The sequence below is a fragment of the Cricetulus griseus genome, chromosome 9, assembly GCF_003668045.3.
Source record: "Cricetulus griseus strain 17A/GY chromosome 9, alternate assembly CriGri-PICRH-1.0, whole genome shotgun sequence".
NCBI classification, from domain to species: domain Eukaryota; kingdom Metazoa; phylum Chordata; class Mammalia; order Rodentia; family Cricetidae; genus Cricetulus; species Cricetulus griseus.
In genome coordinates, this window is record NC_048602.1 from 7,105,174 (window position 1) to 7,131,354 (window position 26,181).

The following is a 26,181-nucleotide window of genomic DNA, read 5'->3' on the forward strand; positions in this document are numbered from 1 at the left end:
GGAAAAAGTGGGGAAACTCAGAGAGCCGGCGTGCATCTCATTATCCTGATTGGTTCTGGCGACGCACGGGGGCGGAGCGTAGCCATTTAGCTTGTTTTTATTGGGTAGATGAGGGGGCGTGTTGGGGAATTCCCGGCAGGGCGGAAGCGCTGGAGCTCACCGCAGAGCCCAGCGTCGGGCGGGCGACCACAGGGGGCCACCGAGGTGGCTGGGCCATGGCCGGGGTCGCGTGCTTGGGGAAAAGCGCGGACGTCGACGAATGGTGCGACAGCGGCCTAGGCTCCCTGGGTCCCGACGCGGCGGCTCCCGGAGGACCAGGGCTGGGCGCAGAGCTGGGCCCGGAGTTGTCGTGGGCGCCCCTGGTCTTTGGCTACGTCACTGAGGATGGGGACACGTGAGTAAACCTTAAATTACCTACCAAACGGAGCCCCGGGATCCTACCTGAGCCTCCATCGGCTTGTGATTCTGTGACTTACTTACTACCTTCTGGTTCCTACCCCTGACTTCCGATACGAGCCTTCCTGACCCATACATAACTCCCCCCACCCCCAATCCTAAGTTGTGAGTCTGGTTTCACCCACGGTCAAGCGTCTCGCCTTTCTTGGAACTGTAAATTTGTGCTCCTGGAATCCGCATCCTTACCATGGGTCCCCATACCGCATCTGAACCTTTCCAACCCGGTCCCCCCAGACCTTTCCCACGAATTCTGACCTCTTGCTTCCAAATGTGGCTTTTGATCCGTAGCTACTCTTGTATAAGCCAGATTTTGATTCCCAAAATTAGTCCTTGGCCCTGAGTCTACGACTCTTGACACTTCCAGCATTGATTTGCAATTAAGAAATTGAAGTGATGCCCGGCCGTGGTGGCGCACGCCCTTAATCCCAGCACTGCAGAGGCAGAGGCAGGCGGATCTCTGTGAGTGCAAGACCAGCGTGGTCTACAGAGTGAGTCCCAGGACAGCCAAGGTAGTTAGTTACACAGGGAAACCTTGTCTCAAAAAACAAGACGACAACAGCAACAAGAGAGAGAGAGAGAGAGAGAGAGAGAGAGAGAGAGAGAGAGAGAGAGAGAGAGAGAGAGAGAGAGAGAGAGGAAAGAAAAGAAAAGAAAAAGAGGGGAAAAAGGAGAGGGAGATTGAAAAATAATTGTAAAATTTGACTGGGGAGAAGGGCAGCTGTGGTGAAGGGCTATGCAAGGGATTGTACCCGGGATTTTTTGTCCTTTGTGCTTTTTGCGTGTGCCCAATGACTCAGTGCCTGACCCATGAAGGGAACATAATAAGCACTCTTAAAGAACCAGGTGTAATTTCCTTAATTTTCTTATTTTTCACTTTCTATGTTATTGGTCCTTGTTCCTTTATTATTTTATTCTGATTACTTTTAGATTTGAATTTTGTAATTTTCTTTCTCCTCCTTCCTTTTTTGGGGGGGTCGGGCAGTCTCATGTAGCCCATGATGGCCTTGAGCTTGCTGTTTAGCTGAGGATAGCCTTCAATTTTTCATCCTCCTCTAAAGTATGCATCATTATACTCAGCCAGGGTGTGTGTGTAGACTAGAGGATAACCTTGGGTTGTTTTGTTTTGAGACAGTCTTTCACTGGTCCAGTACTCAACACATCGGCTAGGTTAGCTGGCCGGAGAACCTTAGCTTTTTTCGAGACAGATTTTCTCTGTATTGCTTTGGAGCCTGTCCTGGAGCCTCTCTCTGTAGACCAGGCTGGCCTGGAACTCTCCTCCCCGGTGTTGGATTAAAGGCATGTACCACCAACACCTGGCTGCTTTATGTAATTTGAAGGTTTGTTATTGGAGCCATAGTGTGTGTGTGTGTGTGTTGCTGCCAGTTAAGCCTGAGGTCTTGCACATGTTAGGCAGGTGCACCCCCAACCCACATCCCAGCCCCTGCCCTAGTTTTCCACTTTTTTTGTATTTTGTTTTTTGAGTCAGGCCTTCACTGTGTAGCCTTACACTTGTGATCCTCCTGCCTTAGCTTGGGAAGTACTAAAATTAGAAGCTGGGGCTAGGGCTCTCATACCCAGTTTGTTTGTCTTTGTGTATGTAAGTATGCTTGTGTTTGGAGGCCAGTGATTGGTGTTCACTGTCTACCTCAATTGTTCTACACGTTGTTGTTATTATTTGAAACAAGGTTTCACAATGTAGTCCTGGCTGACCTAGAATTTACCATGCAGACTAGACTAGCCTGGAATTCACAGGGATCCACCAGCTTCTGCCTCTTTCACACAAGCCACCATTTTTGGTTTTGTTTTTGCTTTTGTTTTGTTTTTTGGTTTTTTTGTTTGTTTGTTTGTTTGTTTTGTTTTTTCGAGACAGGGTTTCTCTGTGTAGCGTTGGAGCCTATCCTGGCACTCGCTCTGGAGACCAGGCTGGCCTCGAACTCAGAGAGATCCGCCTGCCTCTGCCTCCCGAGTGCTGGGATTAAAGGCGTGTGCCACCAACACCCGGCTTTGTTTTTTTTGTGACAGAATTGCACTATTTAGTATTTGGCCCTGCTAGTCTAGAACTTACCATGTAGCCCAGTCTGGCCTTGAAGTAACAATCCTTCTGCCTCACCTTCCCCAGGTGCTGGAATTTGAGCTACTACAGGTAGCTAAATTCTTTAAAATAAACACTGGTAAGACAAAGTTGGTAGCTGGACCTGCTGTCACAGGCTTGTCAGCCCAGCTACTCGGGAGGCCGAAGCAGGAAGAACTTGAACTCCCGATCAGCCTGGGTAGTTTATGAAGACCCTTGTCTTATCTCAGAACACCAATCAGGCAGACAAAGGAAGTTGCTGGATTCGCTCCTGTCCCTGGCTCTCCGGGACACTGAAGTGTTTCCAGTTATGGCTACAGTTTGCAGCATACAGTAGACACTCGTGTTTACTGACCTCTGCCTCTGTCCCCAGGGCCCTGCACTTGGCCGTGATACATCAGCATGAGCCCTTCCTGGATTTCCTCTTGGGCTTCTCCGCCGGCACTGAGTACCTGGACCTGCAGAATGACCTAGGCCAAGTGAGCCACTGGGGATGGGCCCCCTAGGGAGCCGGGTCCAGGATTGTCAGTGCTGCCCTAACCCCTCCCCTCTATCCCTATAGACAGCCTTGCACCTAGCAGCCATCCTGGGGGAGGCATCCACGGTAGAGAAGTTGTATGCAGCTGGCGCCGGAGTGTTGGTGGCTGAGCGAGGGGGCCACACCGCTCTGCACTTGGCCTGCCGGGTGAGGGCACACACGTGCGCATGCGCGCTGCTCCAGCCCCGCCCCAGACGCCCAAGGGATGTCTCAGATACCTACCTCACTCAGAGCCAGGACAATACCACAGACACCGGCCCCACCCCTGTTGCTGTGAACCCTCAACCCAACCCAGAGATCGAAGAGGATCCGAGTGATGAAGACTGGAAGCTGCAGCTAGAAGCTGAAAACTATGAGGGTGAGGGCCCTGGGCCCTGGGAAGGACGAGAGCCCCTGGCCAGAGTCAGGGAAACAAACCACCTGCTCTTCTTACCCAACTTGAAACACAGCCGCTGGCATAGAGCCCTGGGTTTGATTCCCAGCATAACCTAGCATGGTGGTGCCCTTGGGAAGTGAAAGCAAGAGGATCAGGAGTTCAAGGTTGTCTTTGGTGCTTTGTAGTTTGAAGCCAATCTAGGTTCAGGAGACCCTGTCCCATCTCAGGGTATGGCCGTGTGCAGCTGTGATCCCAGCACTTGGGTGACAAAAGCCAGGAGCAGAAACATCATGAGATCATGTTAGATGCATAGTGAGCCCCTGTTTCAAAAAGAACCCCAAAGCAAAATCATCCCTAGGCTCCAGGAATCCCAGCACTGGGACTAAGGACCTCCACTCAGCCTGGGAGTGTGAAGAATTGGACAGACAGGGCTTCTCTTTCCCAGATCTGGTCATCAAACTACTTGCAGCCCAGACCTGCCACCCACAGAGCCAGAAATGCCAGGATACAGTGGTTGAGCCTAGGCTACCCATCTGCAAGGTGCCTTTGTTCCAGAACTGTTCCCAAGTATAAGCCACTAGCCCAGCCTGTCCAGGATGGGAGGACCCATCTCATGCTCCGAGCCATGGGCAGATGGTGCAGAGCTTACCCTCCTCAGTCAGGCCTCCTGGGAAAAGAACTAAGGTCATCTGGTAGCCAGTGTCCCAGGTCTTTTGTGCAACTCCTTTTGTTATTGTGCTTTGTTTTGTTTTGTTTTATTTATGATGCTGGGGATGGAATTTAAGAGCTGTTCATGCTCGTCAAGCCCCTGTTCTTTGTGAAGGAAGACCAAAGACTTGATCCTGTTGGTCCACAGACTATGTGCCCAGACTCATCCCTTGTAGATCCCAGATACTGTACCACTCAGGCTTACACCCACCAGCATGCTGACACCCAAGACTTAGGCATCTGGAATTCGGGAGCCAGCCCCCAAACCTGGTATCTTTAGCTCACGTGGCCTTTCCCTAGGGTTGTGACAGAGCTGAGGCGCCTTAGTTTATCTGACACTGGTTGCTCTGTCCCCAGGCCACACCCCACTCCATGTAGCTGTCATCCACAAAGATGCAGAGATGGTCCGGCTGCTCAGGGATGCTGGAGCTGACCTCAATAAACCGGTGAGCCACTGTGGTGGGCCAGTGTGTGAAGGCACCCTCCCGTCTTTGGTTGGTCTCCCTGACTGATCTGGCATATCCCACAGGAGCCCACGTGTGGCCGGACCCCTCTGCACCTGGCGGTAGAAGCCCAGGCAGCCAACGTACTGGAGCTTCTTCTGAAGGCTGGTGCTGACCCTACCGCCCGCATGTATGGGGGCCGCACCCCACTTGGCAGTGCTCTGCTCCGGCCCAATCCCATCCTTGCCCGCCTCCTCCGTGCACATGGAGCCCCTGAACCTGAGGATGAGGATGATAAGCTCGGCCCTTGCAGCAGCAGCAGCAGCGATAGTGACAGTGACGGCAGAGATGAGGGCGTGAGTGAGGAGTGGGCGTCCCCACGGGAGGGGTCAGGGCAAACCGTGGCGGATGCTCCCAGGGACTTAGACAAGGGACACGTGAGATGAGGAGAAACTTATAGACTTGGGCAAGGGTGGCGGTGGTGGCTGAAGAGCTAAGGCAATCTGTCCTGGTGGCACACACCATTAGTCTTGAATCTCAGTATTCAGGAGGCAGAGGCAGGTGGATGTCTGTGAGTTTAAGGCCAAAGAACAAAGACGAGCCAAGTTAGACTTCCTCCAGAGGTGGTCACGAACACAGGTAGGGAGGGTCTGAGCATCGGAGGTGACTTTGGGAGCAGGATTGCCGAACTTAGGCTGTAGGTAGGTGACCTTGGTCAGAGTGGCCAGAACACTGATGGTAGAGAAAGACCTCAGGCAGCGGTGCAGGGAGCATTACTGAAGAACCCAGACAACGGCACACCCCTGTGTAGGGGTTGGTATAGCATGAAGAGGGTTGAGGGTGGGTGAAGGCAGAGGGGAGACGGGAGAGAGCCACTGTAAGGCTGGACCACAGGGGTAATGGGGGAAGGTGGTCTTGAGAACCAGGACCTCCAGCGTGAGAGGAGGTGCACTGAGTGGGAACCATATCGGAGGGGCAAGGGGACACAGGCGTCAGAGGGAGACCCCATTAAGTGCCGTGCCCTGGGCAGTGGGCAAGGTGGCAGCTACCTGACCCCTGTGTTATCCCTCTCTGTCCCCAGGATGAATATGACGACATTGTGGTCCACAGTGGCAGGAGCCAAAACTGGCTACCTCCCTCCCCGGCACCCAAACCTCTTCCTGATGACTCCAACCCCGCCTGACTTAATTTCTAATATTAATATAATTTCCATTTAATAAAGCTTCAGACCTGAAGCCAGAGCCCAGACTGATAGTGCCTTCCTGCTTATTTCAGGTCCCATTCCTCCAAAGCTGTGTGAGCCGTGGGGTTTGCTTTGTGCTTTATTCACTCAGAGGGATGGAGGGGTGGGGTGGGGTAGGGTGGGGTGGGGTGGGGTCCTGAGTCGTCTGAACTCCACCCCTGCCCCATTCAGACTTCTCTCGGCCTTGGTTCCCAGGTGCACTCTTGCTTCCCAGTCCCTGCCAGATGGAATGGGGGCTCTGAGGTCAACAGCCCTGGGCCTTAGGGAGTATAGGAAAGGAGAAGAGTGGAGTGGGGTCAGCCTTCCCTCGCAAGTGCCTCCCCCAGCATGGCGGTGGCCTTCTTTAGCTGCTCCTCCATGTGCTCTAGCCGGTCCACACCGTCTTCCTGGGGGAGATCAGAAACATGGTTACCACCTTGGTGGCCACTGTGACTCCAACCTGCTGCTTCATACACTGGTGGCTTGAAGTCCCTTCCTAGCTGTCCGTCATGGTCAGTGATGGCTACTGTCTTTCTTTCCACAAACCTAAAAGTTCCGTTTGCCCGCCTAACCAGCGTGGAGGTCCGTCCACATTTGCTGCCACATCGGTCTCTTGATCCTCTGCCTCCATTGTTCTGCGTGCTGGGATTACAGATGTGTGCCATTCAGCTGGTTTATGGAGTGCTTGGAATTGAACCGGGGCCTGTGCATGCCAGGCATACATTCGACCATGGACCTACATCCCGGCCCTGAGTGACCCATCTGTGATGTGATGGCCATTTTCATTGCTGCTCCCAACTGAGGTTATATTGAATTTAAAAGAAAATTTTGTGTATGAGTGTTTGCCTGCATATGTGTCTGTATATCACATATCTGTCTGCCTGGTGCCCCTGGAGGCCAGGAGAGGGCATAGGATCCCTTAATCTTCTGGGTCTTCTGGAGGGGCAGCCAATGCTTTGAACTATTAAACTATCTCTGCAGTCCATAATTTTTTTTAAAAAAAAGTTTATACTTGTTTATTGTGGGTATGTATGTACACATATGTACCGTAGCATATGTGGAGAGGTCAGTGGACAACCTGTGGGAGTCAGTCCTCTCCATCTGCTACATGGGGTCTAGGGATTGAACCCAGGTCGCCAGGCCTCTTGCCAGCCTGCAGGACATATTCAACTCTGCATGACTTGGCCAATGGTATGCGGGACAACATATTCAATTCTGCATGACTTGGCCAATGGTATCTGTCACTAGCCTAGTGAACCGTGCCAGTAGCTGCTGGCTTCAGTGGGAGCCAACTTACTTGGCAATGGTAGCCAATGCTGATGCTTCTGGGTAATTAGTGGTGTCTTTCTGGTTACTGTCCTTGTTTGGGCATCTCTACCTAGTCCTGGTGCATGCTTGGTCACTATGACCCATTTCATGGTGGATTTCATTGTGGCCCAGCACTTGGACGTGTTGGGAGGGACCCCCTTGGGTGGCCTTGGAGTGCCCCCCCCCACTCACCTGTTCTGAAGCCGCCTCCTCCTCCTCTGCCTCTTCCTCATGCTTGGCCTTGGTGTCCGGCTGCTCCAGGTGGTGACGATGGTTCGAGGACTCTTCATGCCTTTCTCCCCGGACCTTCTCAGCGTCCTGCCACAGACTGTGGCCTCCACCCAGCAACTGCATACCCTTCTCCTCTGCCTGAAACTGGGCTGTCTCCTCATCGCTGGCCTTCTCAGCCACCCGCTTCTGGGGGCCCCTGGCACTCTCTAGATGCTGCGCCCACATATGCTCTAAGGTCTTCCCTGGATGGCTCTTCTCTTCCTCCTCCTCCTCTTCCTCCTCCTGGCGGAGCTGGCTGTGGAGCTGTGTGTGGATGGCCTGTTCCTGCACCTCAGACTTTTGGGTCCTCTCTGCTGCTTCCTCTGCTTCCTTGTCTCGTATCTCGTGGCTGGACCTCATCTTTCCAGCCTCCTGCTTGGTGAAGTCCCCACCCAGCAACCTCTTCTCCTCAAGGGACACGCAGCCATGGGGCTCTCTCTCAAATATCTCTGGCAGGGAAAGAGAGGGTGCTCTTTGTGCATCCAACTGAGAAATGGAGACCCCCAAGAGTTCTGGGTCCTTCCCAACATCATGAAGGGAACTGCTTGGCACTGGGAGGGGGTGTCACAGGCTGCAGATTGTTTTCTGCTCCAGTCCCTATGCTGCAGGAAGCTTCAAGGGAGCCAGGCTCGTTCAGGTGTGTGTGTGGGGGGGCGGGGGTAAATAGTGCTACACTAACCCAGGCAGGGGAACTCTTCCACCATGCACTGTGGGCCGGTAGGAGGGTAGAGAAGGATGTTCTGAGGGGAACCAAGGCATCCCTACCTTTGTGGAGCAGAGCTGTGCAGGGGCCTCTCTGGGCCTGGCCCAGTGTCAGCACCTCCATGACCACGTCTGCTAGACAACGGGTTAGCTGAGGGCAAGGACGAAAGGTCAGAGGGAGTGGGAAAACAGAATGGGTACAGGACTAAAAAAAAAGAAAAAAAGAAAAGAGGTGGGGATCCTGGGAAAAGTTGGGCAGAGCGACCCGACAGGATGGAGAGGGCAAAGAAGGGTTCCTTTCTTACCTCCTCCTTGTTGGGTCTGGGCTCCAGGGGAGCGGAGGAGACTATGGAGGGAAGAAACAGGCACTGTCCGTGGTACTGATCCTAACTCCCCTGGAACCCCAGCCCACCAGCCCGGCACCTGCCAGGTGTGCTCTCCCTGTCTCTAAGTTCAGCTGCCTGTCTATAGCCCGACCCCTGGTGTACTGCCTGTCACCTAATCGCCCTGTGGACTCTGGACTCACCAGCCCCCAGCAGCAGGACCAGCAACAGGGGCAGCAGAGCTGCGGAGGTGGGCGCACCGTGCGGCATGGTGGGGAGTCAGGACCGGGACCTCTCCACTGAGCGGATAGCCAGCGCCACAGCCTTATAACCCAGGTGCAGGGGCTCTGGCAGGGGAGGGAATGACGTCACCACCACCCCCTCCCCGGCTCAGGGAGTGGGGACAGCTGTGGGGCGCTGCAAGACCCTCAATTATTCATGGGAACTCACACTCAAGCATGCACCCCTCCGGGCTTCTGGCCCAGGAGCATGGGGTGGGGTTGGGAGAAGGCTGTCTCCAGAGACTCACGTGGGAACTGGGCAACTCTCCTCATCTGGAAAGCGGATCCTCCCAAATCTATCTCCTCAGAGGTACAAGCTCCTTCTGGCCAAGTCTGTGTTCCGCCATCCACTAGCTGGCTAGTGCTGGGACAATAGCTTAAGCTGTCTTATATTTAGGAAAGTTTTGGTGACAGCACACTCCAGAGCTTTTGGGTGAGGGTGAACCATGAGGAGTGCTTGGGCAGTGCCCTGCACTGGGAACTTCACAGGGCTGTGTGTGTGTGTGTGTGTGTGTGTGTGTGTGTGTGTGTGTGTGTGTGTGTGCACATGTGGAGGCTGCTGTCTTCCTCTGTTGCTCTTCATTATTTTTTGAGGCAGAGTTTCTCATTGAACCTGGAGCTAGACTTTTTTGGATAAACCAGTTGGCTTTGAAGGCCCTGGGATCCAACTGTCAGTCCACTTAGTGCTTGGGTTACAAGAGCACATGGCTCTTATGTGGGCCCCAAGGATCAGAACTCAGGTTGTCACATTAACATAGTATAGTACCTTTCACACAAAGTCTTAACCAACTCCCAAGTAACCTTCCAACTTGCTTTTCTTTCTTTCATTTTTGGAAGGCAGGGTCTTGCTATGTAGCCCAGGCTGGCCTCAAATTTGTGGCAATCCTCCTCCTTTCTTTGTAATGCTGGGGTTACAAATGTGAACCACCACAAATAATATCCAGTAAACTAGCTTTGTTTTTTGAGACAGGGTCTTGCTAGAGACAGACTGCACTAGCTGGAAACTCCTTAATTTTATGTACTCATGTGAGTGCAAGTGGCCATGAAGTCCAGAAGAGGGCATCAAAGCAGCTGGAGTTGGAGATACAGGATATTGTGAGCTACCAGATGTTGCAATTGGGAACTGAACTTGAGACCTTTGAAAAAGCAGCAGGTGAGTGCTCTTAACTGCTGAGACATCTCTTCAGCTTTTTCCCCCTCAAGACATAATCTCTCTGTGTAGCCCTAGCTGTCCTGGACTTCACTCTGTAGATCAGGCTAGCTTCAAAAGTCACAGAAATCCACCTGGTTTGGCTTCTCATAGCTGCTGAGATTAAAGGCATGGGCTGCCACCACCTGGCTCAGCTCACTTTAAGTCAGGGTCTCACTGTGTAGTCCTGGTTGGCCTGGAACTTGCTATGTAGACCAGGTTAGCCTCAAATTCAGAGCGATCCACCTGCCTCTGCCTCCCAGGTGCCAACATGAAAGGTATGACTACCACACCTGGCAAACCTCTCTCTCTCTCTCTCTCTCTCAGATTTATTTATTTATTTATCATGTATAAAGTGCGTGCCAGCAGAGGGCACCAGATCTCATTTCAGATGGTTGTGAGCCACCATGTGGTTACTGGGAATTGGACTCAGAACCTCTGGAAGAACAACCAGTGCTCTTAACCCCTGAGCCATCTCTCCAGCCCCCCCCCCCTTTTCAAGACAGGGTTTATCTGTGGCTTTGGAGGCTGTCCTGGAACTCGCTCTTGTAGACCAGGTTAAACCTTTAATTCTTGATTTTCCTGCCTCATGATTTCCTGCTTCCCCCAAGCTGGGACCACAGATGTGTACCACTATACCAGACTTCAGTAATTTATATTTTGAGACAGGACCTGATGTATTCCAGGCTGGCTTGAATTTATGTATAGCGGATTTGCCTCACAGAGATCCACCTGCCTCTACCTCCCAAGTGCTGGGATTATAAACACATAGTAAAATGCCCAGTTAATTGTGGCTAGGGAATCCAACCCAGGGCTCTGTGCATGCTAGGTAAGCACTCCACCAACTGAGCCACACCAGACTCCCCTAGTAACTTTAACTGGGCACTTGCTGTATGCCAACTCTTCTCCACAGACCCGCATCTACATCAGTGAGTAAACTGGCCAATGTCCCAGCCCTGCTGGAGCTGAGAAACCGGACAGTCCACATTTGCAGATACGTGTTATGTAGTGAATTTGGCAGAGGAGGAAGTCACAGCACTCCTGCCCTTTACTCTATAGAGCCACCCAAGAACCCTGAGCATGGGAAGGCCACACCCCAACTCAGATGCTCACTGGGAGCAGAGACAAGGAAGAGTCTTTTTGTGACTAGCCAAGTAGAAGACAAAAGTGGCCAGTTGCAGAACAGGGCTGAGGAAGGAGGAAAGAGAGGGCAACTGGCAGATGCTGGAACATTCGAAGGTGCAGCTTCAGGTTTGCTAGCTCACTGGAGCGGTGAGAAAACACCGAGGATAGCCCCAAGAGTGGCTGGAGCTGCTTAAGGTGCTGAGCAAAATCCACCAGGGGAGGAGCTAGTCTGGGCAAAGGGCTTGGAGAGCCTGTGAAGGGGTGAGGTGAGTGCAAAGGAGTCTGGGGATCAGCTTCTGTGTGTGTGGCACTCGACAGTACAGGAGTTGGGGACCATTGGCCAAAGGACAAGCATAAAGATGGCTCAGTTTGAGAGTTATCAAAGGATGATGCCCTTCTTGTCCCAGAGAAAGAGAGGCTTTGGCATCCTTTCACTTTCCCTGGGACCTCAGGCCACCCAGCTTGAGCCCTGTGGGCAGCCACAGGCACTTGAATGGGAGCAGCCACCTAGCATGTCACTCACAGATGCAGAAGACTTTGTCTTGTGACCATTTATTGTAAAGATGGGATGGAGTTCTGTGGCTCTTCCTAGATGTCCTTCGCATCACAGGCTGAGACATGCTTCTGGGCGACAGCCCCAGTGATAATAGGGGTTAATGACAATAATTCAGTAGCCAGGAAGAAAGAGAGAGAGAGAGAGACCCAGGAGTTCAGGAGGGCAGGTGGCAAGTACAAAGACATCAGGGCCAGCTCCAGGGTAGAGGTTCTAAGTGTCTGGGGCCTCTAGAGCAGACAGTTGTCAGCTGGCAGCAGGCGGGCCAGGGAGCCTGGGCTTCTGGGGCTGGTTGGGGCCGATGTACTGGAGAGGCACATGGGTGGGGGCTGTGATCCGGTCAGTGCCTACGTAGGGCTGGAGGACAGCAGGCACAAGGACGGAACCATCCTGGGGACAGAGAAGTTATCAGGATGCTACCTTTCCTCCAACTCTCCCCTCAGCTCCTGGAGGAAGTCCCAAACTCTCAGGCTGAAAGTACTGCCAGGTGAACCCAGGATCTCTCCCAGGCCGGGTAAACTCTTAACCACTGAGCCATGCCCCCAACCCCTCACTGGGGAATTCTAGGCAGGGCTCTACCACTGAGACATGTCCCTGGCCTTTTTTAACTTTTAAACTCGAGATAGTAAAGATTCCCAGGCAGGCCTTGAACCTGCAGTTCTCCTGTCAAACCTGAGATTCCAGGCTTGGGAGATCTCTCACCTTTTGCTGATTGCTCTCCAGAAGAGCAATGAGGACTCGGGGAACAGCACAAGCCGTGGCATTCACCTGGGAGAAGGGTGTGCTCAGGACCAGGCTCTGACTCTGTCCTGGCCCTGGGGGGATGAGGGGGAAGGGAAGGTGGACAGGCAGTGTGAGCCTCACCGTGTGTGTGAACTGCAGCTCCCCAGTCTCCGACTCAAACATGATATACAGACGGCGGCTCTGGAAGTCCGTGCAGTTGGAGGCACTGGTGACCTGGAGCAGGGGTGATTGAGAGGCTGTTTGGGGGGACAGGCCCACCCTCTAGTGTCTTACCACACGTTCCCCACTAGGCCAGGGCTTTCACCTCTCCGTATCCGCCTCGGCCAGGCATCCAGGCCTCAATGTCGAACTTGCGATAGGCGGGAAGGCCCAGCTCCTGGGTGGGCATGTCCAGCACCCTGAGACCAAGGTCAAAAGCAGGGTAAAACTTACTGGGCAAGGGTGAAGGATGCTCAATGGAAGAGGAGACCAAAAAGGAGGGCAAGAAAAGGGTAAGAAGGACACAGGGGATGAGAACAGGCACTGGGGAGGTGGTACCCAGAGGAGGCAGAAGGCCCAGGGTGGGAAGGACGGACGAGCATACAGCAGTCTGTGGGCTACTCACCCAACCATTCTTACAGTCTAGAACACACCTCCAGTTTTGGAGTTCTAATGGCTTTTCTTTTTGTATGTTTTTTTGAGGCAAGGTCTCATGTAGCTCAGGCTGGCCTAGGATTCTCTCTGTAGCTGAGAATGGCCTTGGACGGGATCCTGATCACGGGTACTGGGATTGTAGGTGGGCATCACCAGGCCCCATTTTTCTGTGTGCTCACTGACTGCACTAGACAGGCCGGGCAGCGAGCTCTAGGGACCCACCTGCCTCTGACTGTCCGGCACTGGGGTTACAGATGCACGCCATCACCCCCGCTGTTATACGGGTGCTGGGAATCAGAACTGGGCTTCTCATGTTTGCATGTTTGCACAGTAGCTACTTTCCTGAGCTTTGTTTCTGTTTCCTTTGAAATAGGGTCTCATGTAGTCCAGGCTGGCCTCAAACTCCTAGCAACCCTGTTGCCTCAGTCTCCCAAGTGCTTGGATTGTAACTGTGAGGCACTACATCAAGCCTTTTTGGTTTTATTTACTTAAGTTATTTTGAGACAGGCCTAAAAAAGCCCTCCATAGTTCAGGCTGGTTTTGACCTCATAGAAATCCTGCCACAACTGCTTAAGTGGTGAGATTACAGGTGTGCCCCACCTGGATGCATACTCTCAGTTTTGTTTTGTTTTTGCAATAAGTCACCTGGGGAAGAGGTGGCCTTCTTCGGGCCTCTGGAAAGCTGTGTGTCCTAAAGGATGGGTGGGCCTTTAGATACCTGGTGCTTCCTTTTCCCACCCCTGCTTCACCCCGGACCTCACTCTAGGGATGGGGAGCCTCCTATAAAACAAGATAAAGCACACATGCTTTTTACACTCCTGTAAAGCAAGGTAGTGCAGGCAGAGACTGCCATTCAGAGGCCTCACCCCGGGGAAAGGAGGCAAAGGAGCTAGTAGCAGGATAGCCTAGTCAACCCCACTCCCTTCTTCCACCCCCCCAGCCCCACCCATCTCCGCACCGGAAGTGCAAGCCCAGCTCAGTCAAGATCTCCACCTGCAGGGACAGGAACTCATCCAGCAGCTGCGAGCTCTGCTCCAGCCCAGGGGCTGTCACCCCAAACATCTCAACCTAGGACAGGGCAGGGACACTGGGTCAGGAGGTCCTGGGTGGTAGTGGTGACCTGTGCATGGTTGGCTAGGTCTGCACCGCTCACTTTAGTGAAGTGATGAACTCGGTACAACCCCCAAGGCTCCTTCCCGGTGTCCGTCTCGGCCCGGTAGCAGGTGCTGGCACAGACCATCCTAGGAGGAGCATGTGAGGTTGGGTCAGGGAGGGTAGACGATATTACCACTATATCTAGGGTTAAGGAAACTCGGCATCACCTGACTGGCAGGTCCCTGAAAGCCACAGAGTGGTCCATGAAGTATCCTGGGAGGAGAAAGCAGCAGGATGGGATTAGCCAGGGTTGCCGTCTCCCACAGGAAGTCACAGTGAGAGTCAGAATCTCCCATGTCAGAATACGTGACTAGTTACTGTACTTTTGAGTAGCCAACAACTTACACAACTGTGTGTGTGCTCCGTCCCCTGCAGGGAGCTGTCCCCTCACCACCCAGACAGACGCTCACCTGCCAGCCCCACCTCCGCTGTCCCAGCCAGGTTGAGATCTTTGAATCGGGAGGGGTCGATATTGTAAATTTGGGATGGGTTGGCGTTTGGTGTCATTCCACAGCCTTCCTAGGAGAAGGTTGCAGGGGTCAGGTGACTTTGGCCTCCCCTGTTTGGGGGTCACAACCCCTGCCATTCATCTAGAAGCATCTGGAACACCCCCCCCCCCATTACGGCTGACTTCCAGGACCCAGCCCAGGGCAGAGAGAGAGGGCCTGTCACTCAGGCCTCACTCACAAACACGGCTCCTCGAAGAAGGTCTGGAACCGTCATGGGGGTGAAGCCCTGGGGAGAGGGGAGGGGGTAAGAGAGGCGCATAAAACTGAGACCCGAGGAGGAGCCTGCGGCTCCACCGCCATCCCACAGTGCACCCCACAGAGGAGGACGGTAGTGAGGCCCGAGCCCTGGGAGCCTTTTACTGGGACTCTCCTGCTGCAAGTACCCAGCTTTCCTTGCAGTTCATCCAGAGGGCAGCTGGCGATGCTACGGAAAAGTCTGAACCTAATACGTCCCTTCCCTCCTTGAAGCCTCCCATGGCACCCTAATGCCCCTAGAAAACCTTTAATCCCAAAACTTAGAAGGAGGCAGAGATAGGCAGATCTCTGAGTTTGAGGCCAGACTAGTCTACACATGGAGCTCCAGGCAACCAGCTAAGGTTAAATAGTGAGACCCTGTCTCAAAAAAAAAAAAAAAAAAAAGAAAACCTGAAAGCCTGTGATACCCCCGATCATGGCCAGCAACTCATGCTGTCAGCCTGTGGACTCCTTGCCACAGTGGACACGATGCAGCAGGAAGTGACGGGCGGTGTTTACAAGCGCAGGCTCTAGGCCACCGTCTGACACCTTGTACTTGTTACCTCTCTTCAAGCCTCAATTTCCCCATCTCAAAAGGGGCAAAATAATAGCGCCCACCTACCACAGAGACTTAGAACTGAAGGTGTTGATACCATACACCAATGAGGGGAACTGCGGGTGCTTTTTGAGACTCAACTGAAGGTGTTAATACTATACACCGATGAGGGGAACTGCGGGTGCTTTTTGAGACTTAGAACTGAGGGTGTTGATACTATATACACCAATGAGGGGAATTGCGGGTGCTTTTTGAGACAGAGTTGCCCAGATCAGTCTTGAAGCTTTGATCCTCCTGCCTCAGTGTCCCCAGTGCTGGATAAAGTGTGTTACTATCTCTCTGTTCCAGGGAATGGAACCCAGGGCCTTCTACATGCCAAGCAAGTGCTCTGCCAGTTAGCTGAGCTACATTCCTAGCCCCTTTGACCATCCTTAATCCCTCTAAGCTTGGTACCAATGCCACCCTGTCCAGCAGTCCTCAGGTAGGCCATACCCTGTTGATAAGCTTGCTGAGGGTAAAGTTGACCAGGCCGTGCTGTAAGAGGGCCCCAGCCCCTCGCAGGTAATAGGACCGGTGTCCAGACACGTGGGACAGGCGCCTAGAGACAGACAGGCAGACAAACCAGCAGTGCCTATGGGCCAGGGTGGGTGGGGAGAGGACTCGAGTACCCAGGGGGCAGAGGCCCAGATGCTAAGCGGGCCTGGCATCAAATATTCATCTTGGGCAGGCCCAGCCCTGGCATTCCACCTTGTAGCCTAAGGCTTCAGGACAGAGCTGGCTGCCAGCTGTTAGTGTGGGGTGATGGGGAAAGGGGGGTGAGACCCAGGGGTGGGTGGGTGGGGTGGGGTGGGTGGGGTGGGGTGGGGGCTCACTTCTGTCGGATAATGTCCAGTTTCTCGCCAATTTCCAGGTGGCCCCGGGGTCGGAAGGAGAAAACTGGTTGCATATAAAAAGCAATGGGGTAAGAAAGGAAGATAAAAGATAAACTGGAGAGAGGGGAATTAGAGAGCAAGGAGGAGAGAGAGCGGGTCATGGGGGAAGGGAAGGAGGCTAAGAAAACGGAGAAAGGAGAGGTGAGAGGAAGAAAGAAACAGAAGGAAATGGATGGGTGAGGTAAGAGAGAGAGAAGGAGAGATCAGACAGAAAGAAGAGACGCACACAGGAGCTGGGAAGAAAAGCCCCAGAGAGTGGGGACCAGAGCAAAGCAAGTTAGAGAACACAGAGAGTCAGACATGCTGTACCCATGCCAGGGTGGGCTACCCAGTGAAATAAGGGCCAGGAGACTCAGCCTCAGCTCAAGTCAGGTGGGCTGCTCCAGCTGTGCCCCCCCATCCCACCTCAAGACCACCGATGCCCCACTCCCAGCCTGAGATCCGTAGGATGCTGGATTTGGGCCCTGGGGTGTGACTCACCCGGCTTGTCTCCCACTACACGGAGCACTCTAGCCTGGCTCTCATCCCCAACAGGCTGCAGGAAGAGGAGCGTGTCAGAGGAAAAGCGGGAGCTCGGATGCCCGGGGTCCCTTGCAGCTCCAATGGCTTTTACCGTGTCTGGGTGGGTTTGGTTGGGCAATCTCAGTGCCTGCTGGTAGAACTCCTCCTCCAGCTGGGTCTCTCTGGGGTACAATGGTGTGAGTTGTTTCCGGATTTCCCGGCCTCGGGCCCGCAGACCCTGATATCGAGGGTCCTGGACATGGCAGAGAGGGTTAGCCTTGGGGAGGGTCAGGGATCCCTCCACCAACCTGACTCGTCCTTGCTGGCAGAACACCATATAGACACTCGCCACGTCTTTCCATCCAGCAATCTGAGTTTCTGCTCAATGGACAAGTTCATGCAAACAAGGCTCTGACCTGGCCAACTGGAGCTTTCTCTTGTTTTGGCTGTGAGAAGACAGGAACCAAGCTGAGCTACCCTGAGGATTCTAGAGGGAACTATCAGGACGGTGTGTGTGGCTCTTACTTCCTCTGACAGAAAGGAAGAAAGCTGGGCTCAGAATAAACCTAGTAATGGAACCAGGAGCTCCAGCTGTGCTTGAAGCCAGTTTTATTTTTACAAGGTGACAGGCTGCTTTTGTTTTTAATGTTTTTTTTTTTTTTTTTTTTTTTTTTTTTTTTTTTTTTGTGTGTGTGTGTGTGTGTGTGCATGAGCCAGAGAGCAAATCCAGGTCCTCTGAAAGAGCAGTACACACTTATGACAACTGAGCCATCTCTTCAGTCCCAATGGAAGCTGGTTTTTGTTTGTTTGTCCTGTGTAGCTTGGGAGTCTGTCTTGGAACTAGCTCTTGTAGCCCAGGCTGGTCTCAAACTCACAGAGATCTTCCTGCCTCTGCCTCCCGAGTGCTGGGATTAAAGGTGTGAGCCATTACTGCCCAGCTTCTTTGTTTGTTTGATTTCATGTTATGAGTACTCTGCATGCCAGAAGAGGGCACAGATCTCATTACAGATGGTTGTGAGCCACCATGTGGTTGCTGGGAATTGAACTCAGGACCTCTGAAGAGCAGTCAGTGCTCCTAAATCACTGAGCCATCTCTCCAGCCCCAACATCAGCTGTTCTTTTTATCTTACCTCCTAACCCTGTCTGAGTCATGACAGTGAAGAACTGACCAACCCAGAACCCTCCCTGCCCTCACGGTCAGGGCATGGACGTCAGGGCGTACCTTCTGCACTTGGTCGTTGTCTTGGTTTACCTGGTGGAGAAGAGCAAAAGGGAAGGTGATTAGGTAATAAACTTGGGGATTCAGAACAGAGGCGGCGGAAGAGGTCAAAGTTCAAACAGGGCCATGTTTGAATCTGAGTCTCCATCTGAATCTCCCACTCTGTCAGTGACTCGCTGGGTCCTTCCACCACTCTGCCTCAGTTTCTCTACCTGTAAAGTCACGAGGCAGCAGCGTAATACAACAGTAATGACACCCACTACTGTGAGATAGCTGCTTCCTCTTCCTGGGTTCTGTGGGGGGGGGAAGACGAGGCTCTGACATGAGCTTACGTCCTCATTTCATGTAGTTATCTCTTTGTGCATCTGGGCTTAAACCTAGGGCTTTGCCCATGGTGGACAACATTCTACCACTCAGCTATATTCCTGGCCCTATTCTTTTTCATTATTTTAATTTGTATTTATGAGAGTGTGTCTGTGAGTATTTTACATGTGTGGATGCCCTTGGAGGCCAGAAGAAGGCGTCAGAACTTCTAGTGCAGGTAGGTAGTTGTGAGCCCTCTGACGTGGGTGCTAAGAACCAAACTCGGGTCCTCTGCCATACCTCTGCCTCAGGTGTTTGTTTTTGTTTACATGACCTTTTGAGGAATCATGTAGGGCAGTCTGGCCTGAAACTATTGCTAGTTTGTGTCTCAGCCCTGGCCACAGAGGGGATTCTACTTAGGGAATGGCCTCTTTGCTCCTAGAAAAGACCTTGAGGCAGAAAAGCTTGCCTTTTGTCTCTGTTGCAATGGTAGCCATCTTGGACCTAGGATGGGGTCCAATCTATGCACTAATGTTGGGCACACAGAGGGAAAGAATCTGGTTGGGGGTGCTGAGGAGAGCTAACCCATCAGCCTTAGGAGCGGCAGGCCTAGGTGGTTTGTTTTATTACATGATGACTCTCTACATGATTTCCTGTTACTCCCAGCCAGAGGCATCCTTGCCACCTCCAGTCTGCCTTGACCCACGCAGCACCCACCCCCCACCCCCACCCCGGTACCCCCACACTCACCACCAGGGCCCGCACTGCCTCTGTCACAGCCTTCTTCTCTCCCTCCAGGCTCCGGATCTGCTCCCGAAGCTGCCTCAACTCCTGCCACGTGGAGATCTGTGGGGGGACACCAAGTGAGGGACTGACTTGGTGTTCCCCCCACTGCTCTGGAGCCTCATCTACTGGCCACCCGAACGGCAGCAGGTGAGGCTCTGTGTCTCCTCCCATCCGTACTACAACACCCTGAAGCCCAGCTGCCCTGAACCAAAGCATTTCCCAGCTCACTCTACAGTCGCTTTGTTGGTGTGAGCAAGACCAACCACGGGACAAGTGGTGGCTGTGTGACTCTTTTTTTCTTTTGGGTTTTGTGAGACACCATATTGAAATACAGCCCAGGGTGGCCTTGAACTTGTAATCATCCTGCCCTTCTCTGAATGGTGGGATTATAGAGGTGCTAGCACACCTGGCTAAGTCACCTCTTTATAGGTGACTAAACTTTCTTTTCTCTTTCTTATTTATCTTGTGTGTGGCCATGGCATTAAGAAGTCAGAAGATAACTTACTTATAGGAGTTGGTTCTCTCCTTCCACTGTGTGGATCCCAGGGCTGTCAGCTTGGCAGTTAAGTACCTTTACCTGCCCAGCCATCTCCCCTGGTTCTTTTTCTTCTTCTTCAAATACAAGGTCTCCGTAAGTATTCCTGACTAGCCTGGAACTTGCTATGTAGAACAGGCTGGTCTCAAACTCAGAGAGATCTACCTGCCTCTGCCTCCTCCAGAGTACTGGGATTAAAAGTGAGAACCACCATGCACAGACAGATTCTATTATTATTATTATTATTATTATTATTATTATTATTATTATTATTATATACATTTAATTTCTTGTGTTTGTGCCTGCATGAGGGTCAGAAGACAACACTCTCAGGAGTTGGTTTTTTCCTACCACCTGGGAATTGAACTCAGGTCATCAAGCTTGGCAGCAAGTGTCCTTATCGCCTGGGCCATGTGGCCCACAGAAACTTAAATGAGGCTAAAGCGTACACAATTTACAATGCCTGGTGTGGGAGGGTGAGGGGGTTTGAATGAGACACGTCCCCCACAGTCTCTGGCTCATAGGCTCAGAGGTCAGTGTCTGGTGATGTTTGGGGAGGTTTAGGAGGTGTGGTCTCACTGGGGGAAATATGTAACTGGAGATGGGCTTTGAGAGCTTAAAACCTTGCCCTACATCTAGTTTGCTCTCTCTGTCTCATGCTGGTGGTTAAAGATACGAGCTCTCAGGTTTACTGCTCTGTCGCCTGCTGCCATTCCGTCCCTGGCACCCCCCAAAATAAAAACTTTCCCTAAGTTGGTTTGGTCATGGCGTTTTGGCACAGCAACAGAAAAATAACTAACACGGAAGGGCTCAAGATGGAGATAGGAAGACTTGCCAGATCCATTACATTCAGAACTCACCACTGACATGGTGACCCCCCCAATTCCAGCTCCCCATATAAGGTCGCATTCCGGAAGCACTAAACATTTTATTAATCGCACCCAGTCTCAACACGTGGATCGTAAGCGCTGCTCAAACATCTGTTCGGCAGGGATTCATGCATTCGAGCCTATAGATGGGTTTGCTATTAGAGCAGGGTGCAGCGATGTCTCCAGGAGGCCCTCCCCCATCCGATCGGCCCTTCACTCCTCCTCTTTCCCTTGTGGCCTTAGGGCGAGCCCGGCAGGAAGTCTGAGCGCAGGAGACAATGGTATTTCAGCTCCGGGAGCGGAGCAGACACCAAGCGTCCCGTTACGAAACGCATGCATTAGGGCGTGCAGGCCGCAGGAGGCGCCCCTGGCGTGCAGCGGGGCCTGGGATGCACCGGACGCTGCCTGCCTCGGGAAGGAACCCAAACTCGCGCATCTCCTCCCCCTGCTCCCGCAGCCGGCGCAGGCGCACTCACGATCGCAGGCAGGTCGGCCGGCCGCAGCTCCCCCTTGCGGAGCTCCAGGGCGCGCGCCGTGGCTTCCGGGCATGCGCACACCGACTCCATGTCCAAGGACGGAAGCTCGCTGTAGCCCTCGCGCGCGTGTTCATACAGGAGGTTCCGCACTCGCTTCTCCGCGGCGAAACTTCTCCTCGGGTTCTGGGCGCCCACGCAGCGTCCTCGGGCCCGGAGCCCCCGGCGAGCCAGAAAAGGCCCCACGAACCGCGCCATGGACGCAGCCATCTTGGACTGGAGACGAGGAGCCACGCCCCACGGGCCAGCCAATCAGACGCGGAGAGAGACTTCCCGCCCCGGCTCCGGAGACCTTTTCCAATGGGGAAGATTGAACCGGGATTGACTCCGCCCTTGTCCAATTGGCACCCTGGTCCCGCCCCCCCTTTCGCGAAACAGCCAATCGCTAACGAGAGTACCCGGAAGAGGCTGGAGATCGACTTTAGCGCGTCTCCGACCCTTGCTAGGTTGGGGAGGTGAGAGCGGTTACCTGTTCTCCCGGCGTCTCCCTCGTCTCTCCTCACTCTCTCCTAACATTCCCGGGGGCCCTGGGAGTCTACTCTGGGTGAGGCTGAATCTGCGGGGCTGCGGGACTTTAACATAACGGGCTGTGTTTCACCTTGCAGAGGACTCCGCAGGCCCTGAGGGTGCGAGCCGGGGCCCAGCCTCCTCGCGGAGCATCCGCTGTCCCGACGCAGGGTCGCACCCGGAGGCGACATGTCCTGGCCCAGCCTCCTCCGTGGCCTCCCCACGTCCCTCTGCCGTGGTAAGTGAACGTGGGCCGCAGGGACGAGGCTGGATGAGGGCCTTGTGTGGCTTTTGTCTTGAAAGACCCCCGAAGAGGCACTTTCGTAGAGGGAGACCCACACACCCAGGAATCAGCGAGGCCACGAACTGGATGCAAAAAAACAAGAGGCTTTATTGGAGATACGGGTACCCGGGCGACTTAGCTTCTGTGTGGCTAAGCGCCCCGAGCCAAGGGAAAAGGGGTCCTTATATAGGAAAAAGGCGCAAGCTAGGAGCAAGGATTCTATTGGATAATTCTAATGAGGCATTATACAGAGCTATTCCCATTGGTCAATGTATATGAGGCGCTATACAGGGTTATTCAAATGAGGCAAAGTACAGAGTTATTCAAATGAGGTGAAACACAGAGTCTTTCAAATGAGGCGAAATACAGAATCATTTCCATTGGATGGTTCAAATGAGACACAGAGCCATTCCAGATCAGCATATTCTCAAGGTCTGGTGTCTGGTACAGCAGACTCAATTCCCCCCCTTTCCTGATGGCTGACCTTGGGGGCGGAGACCTTGGGACGGAGTGTTTCTCTTCGGGCGGGGCGGGGGCTCAGGGGCAGAGCTCCAGGCCGGCTCACTCGGTGTTTGTTCTCGTGCTGACCCACCTGGTGCTCGCCCTCGTGCCAGCCCACCCGGTGCTCGTTCTCGGGCTGGCCCACCTGGTGCTCATTCTCGGGCCGGCCCCACCCGGTGCTTGTTCTCGGGCCTGCCCACCTGGTGCTCGTTGCTCGGCCCCAGCCCCGAGGCGCGGTGCCAGACGGGGCGGGCCGGGGGCGCGAGCCCTGCCGGGCTGAAGGCTTGGGAGGCTCCGGCAGCTTCGGGGCAGGGGGCTCAGGGGCATTTCGAGCGGGTCTTTCAGTCTCACCTCGGACGGTGTCAGCTTTAAACACGGTAGACAGGGTGGCCTTGACCTCCGGATCACCCGCTTCCACGTTTCAAGTGTTACAGACGTCCTCTCCCCGCCCCCCCCCTCCCCGGCTCAAGGGGCTCAAGGGTTAGGGTTAGGTTAGGCAAGAGAAGGCCCCTGTGTCCCCCAGCGTTTAAGTCAATCATAGTCACAGATAGTGGTGAATCCCTGCGTTTGTATTGCCCGGTGATACTATGTCTCAGTTTGTGTAAGTACACTCTGATGTTCACGCAACAGTCTTGCCAACAAATGTTCACCGGTTGGGCGTCTCACTACTGTGTCTTTTCCTTCGGCAAGTGTCTATTGATGGCCTTCAATGGGTGACAAACCCAAGCCGGGAATTTTAGCCATTCATTCAATTGCTATTTTTTAAGTCTAAGATGTGCCTCCTCCTGGTGGGGAGGAACTCATGTTTTTAGACATTACCCAGAAATCAGGTGTTGTGCACAATGTCTTGTGGGAGGTATTGGGGATTTCATTCACCCAGATATTTGCTATCCAACCTGGTCTACACAAAGAGTTCCAGGATAGGCAGAGCTACCTAGTGAGACACTGTTTTGTCTTTTCCAAGTGTTCGATATTGTGTGTACTAAGTTTTGCCTGCATATATTTGTGCATCATGTTTGTGAAGGGCATCGGATCCCCTGGAACTGGTGTTACAGATGGTTGTGAGCTGTCATGTGGGTGCTGGGAATTGAGCCTGGGTCCTCTGTAAGAGTAGTCAGTGCTCTTAACCACAGAGCCACCTCTCCAGCTCCACAAATACATCTTATTGGTCTGCCTTGAAAAGACATCTCCAAGCATTTCCATCTGCCTTTCCTTGTATCACACTGCAGCTGCGGTGGTCTATTTGGTGTTTGTTTGTTTTAAGATTATATTTATTTATTATGTACACAGTGTTCTGTCTGTGTGTCCCTGCAGGTCAGAAGAGGGCACCAGATCTCATTATAGATGGTTGTGAGCCACCGTGTGGTTGCTGGGAATTGAACTCAGGACCTCTGGAAGAGCAGCCAGTGCTCTTAATCTCTGAGCCATCTCCCCAGCCCCTTTGTTTTGTTTTTTAAGGTACCCAGGCTAGAGCAGTTTGAACAAGGAACCAATGGGGAGTGGGAAGTAATGACAGGTTGGGTGGGGTCTTTGAGAAGGCTTGGCTTTGCCAGCATGCTCAGCTTATGCGAAATGTTTAAAGTGTATAGGAATAGTTCTATATGATTGTGGGTTTGATACTAAAGGTTAGCTGTTGATAATACTATTTCTAGATCCCTCTACTTTTTTATGTATGTGAGAGTCTTACCTGTATGAATATAAGTACCATCTATGTGCAGTGTCCAGAGACCAGTCGAGGTCATGGGATGCCTAGAACTCTAGTTAAAGATGGCTGCTAGCCACTGTGTGGGTGCTGAGAATTGAACCTAGGTCCTCTGTAAGAGCAACCATTGCCCTTAACCACTGAGGCATCATTCAGCCCCAGTATGACTGTTTTCCCTGCATGTATGTAAGGGTATTACATGCATGTGTCAGATCCCTCAGAACTAGAGGTACATATGGTTGTGAGCCACCACCATGGGTGCTGGGAATTGAACCCTGTCCTCTGCAAGAGCAACAGTGCTTCTAAACACTGAATCATCTGTCCACACTAAATACCTCTAGACATCAGCAGTAAAGGGCTTGGATCCCTCCCTAGAACATGGAAACCAAGTAGACCCTGTTGTGTCTCTCCAGGCCTGGCCCTAGGTCCCCAGCTCTGGGCCACACAATCCATGGCCACCCTCAACCAGATGCACCGCTTAGGCCGCCCGAAGGAACCTCCTAAGCGTTTGGGTCCTACCGAAGGCCGGCCACAGCTGAAGGGTGTGGTGTTACGCACATTCACCAGAAAGCCAAAGAAGCCCAACTCTGCCAACCGCAAGTGCTGCCGAGTGCGCCTCAGTACAGGCAAAGAGGCTGTTTGCTTCATCCCCGGGGAGGGCCACACCCTCCAGGAGCACCACGTGGTCCTCGTGGAAGGCGGTCGCACCCAAGACCTGCCTGGAGTTAAACTCAAGGTTTTGAGGGGCAAGTATGACTGTGGCCACGTGCAAAAGAAGAAGTGACCATAATCCATAGTCCTCGGAAACCAGTTCTTCCTGCTCCAGGGCCAGCTAGTCTTGGGTTCAAACTCCAACTCATCAAGACTGTATTAATCTGCAAGAGTTCTGGAGGTTAATTGGAAGCAAGCACCCCTCTGCGTTCCCTTGGCTTCCATGTTCCATGGTCCTCAGGCGGGACATCACATTGCTGGGATGGGCGTTGTAATAAACACATCTGCAGGTTGTGGTGTCACCCCTGGTGCAGTGTCTGTCCCCAGCTGTGATTGCAAATGCTGATCTCTCTGCACCGAAGTCCCTCTTAAAGAGGACAGTTCACTGACAGAGGACTGTTCTAGGTGCTGAAGATTATTAGCCAGATGCTCTACATGCTTAGCACATGTGTGTGTGGGGGGGTGGTGATGGTGTGGGTTCTTGCTGCACTGAGAGGGGTGCAGGCCCTGTGAAGGCCCATCCCAGATGTGGCCATCTGCCAAATAATGGTCAGGTTGATACTGGAAGGGTGTTGAAATGGTTAAATGGGTAGTGAGTGGTGGTGCATGCCTGTGAGACCCTTTCTCAAAAGAGGCAGGGCAAAGGGGTTTGCTGGAACTTATTTTTTGACCCATCTGTGTGTCTGTGAGTGCTTGTGGGGGCCCTTCTAGAACTGGAGTTACTGGAGATTGTGAGCCACTGATGTGGGTCCTGGGATCAAACCCTCATCCTCTGGAGGGTGGAGGAATAGCAAGTGCTCTTAACCACTGAGCCATCTCTCCAGCTCCTGGGATCCCTTGCCTCTGGCCTTCAGTTTCTTGCCTTGAGTGGTGGCATCAGTTGTAATGTGGCCTTTTCGTGATCATGGGTGTGGACATAATAATTTTAAGCTGTAGGAAATGTGCTCACATTATTGGGTTCAACTGATCCCAGCCCTGTACGTGTGTGTGTGTGTGTGTGTGTGTGTGTGTGTGTGTGTGTGTGTGTGTGTGTGCACGCACACTGTGAAATAATCCTTCTGTATACTATGGGAATATACGTCACTATAATTGGTTTAATAAACAAGCTGACTGGCCAATAGCTGAACATGATAAAGTTCTGCAGGAAAACCAAACTAAGAGTGATGGGATGAGGAATGGCAGAGTCTGAGGAGTCCCCAGCCAGCCACCTAGGAAGCAGGACATATAGAAAATGAGGTACAAGCCTCATTTGCCACGTGGCAAAACATAAATAAGAAATATGGGTTAATATAAGTGTAAGAGATAGCTAGTAACAAGCCTGAGCTATGGGCCGAGCATTTATAATTAATATTAAGCCTCTGAGTGGTTATTTGGGAGCTGCCAGACAGGAGAAAAACATCTGA

General features: G+C 52.8%; 4 protein-coding genes across 5 annotated transcripts; 2 read left to right on the forward strand and 2 right to left on the reverse strand.

The window, feature by feature from the left end:
- Positions 1 to 136: 136 nt before the first annotated feature.
- On the forward strand, positions 137 to 5,840 carry Nfkbib (NFKB inhibitor beta). Its single transcript, XM_027430519.2, has 6 exons — positions 137 to 394; positions 2,901 to 3,006; positions 3,090 to 3,423; positions 4,507 to 4,595; positions 4,679 to 4,948; positions 5,674 to 5,840. Exons 1-6 carry the CDS (start codon positions 216 to 218, stop codon positions 5,773 to 5,775), a joined length of 1,080 nt encoding a protein of 359 aa, XP_027286320.1. The 5' UTR covers positions 137 to 215; the 3' UTR covers positions 5,776 to 5,840.
- A 48-nt stretch (positions 5,841 to 5,888) lies between these two features.
- Ccer2 (coiled-coil glutamate rich protein 2) lies at positions 5,889 to 8,687 on the reverse strand. Its single transcript, XM_035449488.1, has 5 exons — positions 8,625 to 8,687; positions 8,400 to 8,480; positions 8,158 to 8,245; positions 7,315 to 7,841; positions 5,889 to 6,221 (listed from the first exon to the last, which is right to left on the reverse strand). The coding sequence occupies exons 1-5, from the start codon at positions 8,685 to 8,687 to the stop codon at positions 6,132 to 6,134; spliced, it is 849 nt and encodes a 282-aa protein (XP_035305379.1). The 3' UTR covers positions 5,889 to 6,131.
- A 2,851-nt stretch (positions 8,688 to 11,538) lies between these two features.
- On the reverse strand, positions 11,539 to 21,318 carry Sars2 (seryl-tRNA synthetase 2, mitochondrial). Of its 2 annotated transcripts, XM_035449088.1 has the most exons (17): positions 21,018 to 21,318; positions 19,102 to 19,197; positions 18,052 to 18,081; positions 17,246 to 17,275; positions 16,942 to 17,082; positions 16,809 to 16,863; positions 16,269 to 16,332; positions 15,889 to 15,994; positions 14,785 to 14,832; positions 14,508 to 14,616; positions 14,265 to 14,310; positions 14,096 to 14,183; positions 13,901 to 14,010; positions 12,614 to 12,707; positions 12,430 to 12,522; positions 12,268 to 12,333; positions 11,539 to 11,955 (listed from the first exon to the last, which is right to left on the reverse strand). In XM_035449088.1, the coding sequence occupies exons 1-17, from the start codon at positions 21,282 to 21,284 to the stop codon at positions 11,812 to 11,814; spliced, it is 1,587 nt and encodes a 528-aa protein (XP_035304979.1). In that variant the 5' UTR covers positions 21,285 to 21,318; the 3' UTR covers positions 11,539 to 11,811. The 2 variants fall into 2 exon arrangements, with proteins under 2 accessions (XP_035304979.1, XP_027286318.1); XM_027430517.2 differs by lacking the exon at positions 17,246 to 17,275.
- Positions 21,319 to 21,680: 362 nt separating this feature from the next.
- Mrps12 (mitochondrial ribosomal protein S12) lies at positions 21,681 to 25,080 on the forward strand. Its single transcript, XM_035449089.1, has 2 exons — positions 21,681 to 21,819; positions 24,481 to 25,080. Exons 1-2 carry the CDS (start codon positions 21,771 to 21,773, stop codon positions 24,849 to 24,851), a joined length of 420 nt encoding a protein of 139 aa, XP_035304980.1. The 5' UTR covers positions 21,681 to 21,770; the 3' UTR covers positions 24,852 to 25,080.
- The last annotated feature ends 1,101 nt before the right edge of the window (positions 25,081 to 26,181 follow it).

Coding starts and splice junctions, on each gene's coding strand:
- Nfkbib (XM_027430519.2), top strand. CDS start 216: ATGGCCGGGGTCGCGTGCTTGGGGAAAAGCGCGGACGTCGACGAATGG. Junction 3,424..4,506: donor AGAAGCTGAAAACTATGAGG/GTGAGGGCCCTG, acceptor CTCTGTCCCCAG/GCCACACCCCACTCCATGTA. Junction 4,596..4,678: donor GAGCTGACCTCAATAAACCG/GTGAGCCACTGT, acceptor CATATCCCACAG/GAGCCCACGTGTGGCCGGAC.
- Sars2 (XM_035449088.1), bottom strand. CDS start 21,284: ATGGCTGCGTCCATGGCGCGGTTCGTGGGGCCTTTTCTGGCTCGCCGG. Junction 17,276..18,051: donor ACAACGACCAAGTGCAGAAG/GTACGCCCTGAC, acceptor GTCTTCTCACAG/CCAAAACAAGAGAAAGCTCC. Junction 14,011..14,095: donor GAGTTCATCACTTCACTAAA/GTGAGCGGTGCA, acceptor GCCCTGTCCTAG/GTTGAGATGTTTGGGGTGAC.
- Mrps12 (XM_035449089.1), top strand. CDS start 21,771: ATGTCCTGGCCCAGCCTCCTCCGTGGCCTCCCCACGTCCCTCTGCCGT. Junction 21,820..24,480: donor CCCCACGTCCCTCTGCCGTG/GTAAGTGAACGT, acceptor GTGTCTCTCCAG/GCCTGGCCCTAGGTCCCCAG.
- Ccer2 (XM_035449488.1), bottom strand. CDS start 8,687: ATGCCGCACGGTGCGCCCACCTCCGCAGCTCTGCTGCCCCTGTTGCTG. Junction 7,842..8,157: donor CACAGCTCTGCTCCACAAAG/GTAGGGATGCCT, acceptor TTTCCCTGCCAG/AGATATTTGAGAGAGAGCCC. Junction 6,222..7,314: donor AGGAGGCGGCTTCAGAACAG/GTGAGTGGGGGG, acceptor GATCTCCCCCAG/GAAGACGGTGTGGACCGGCT.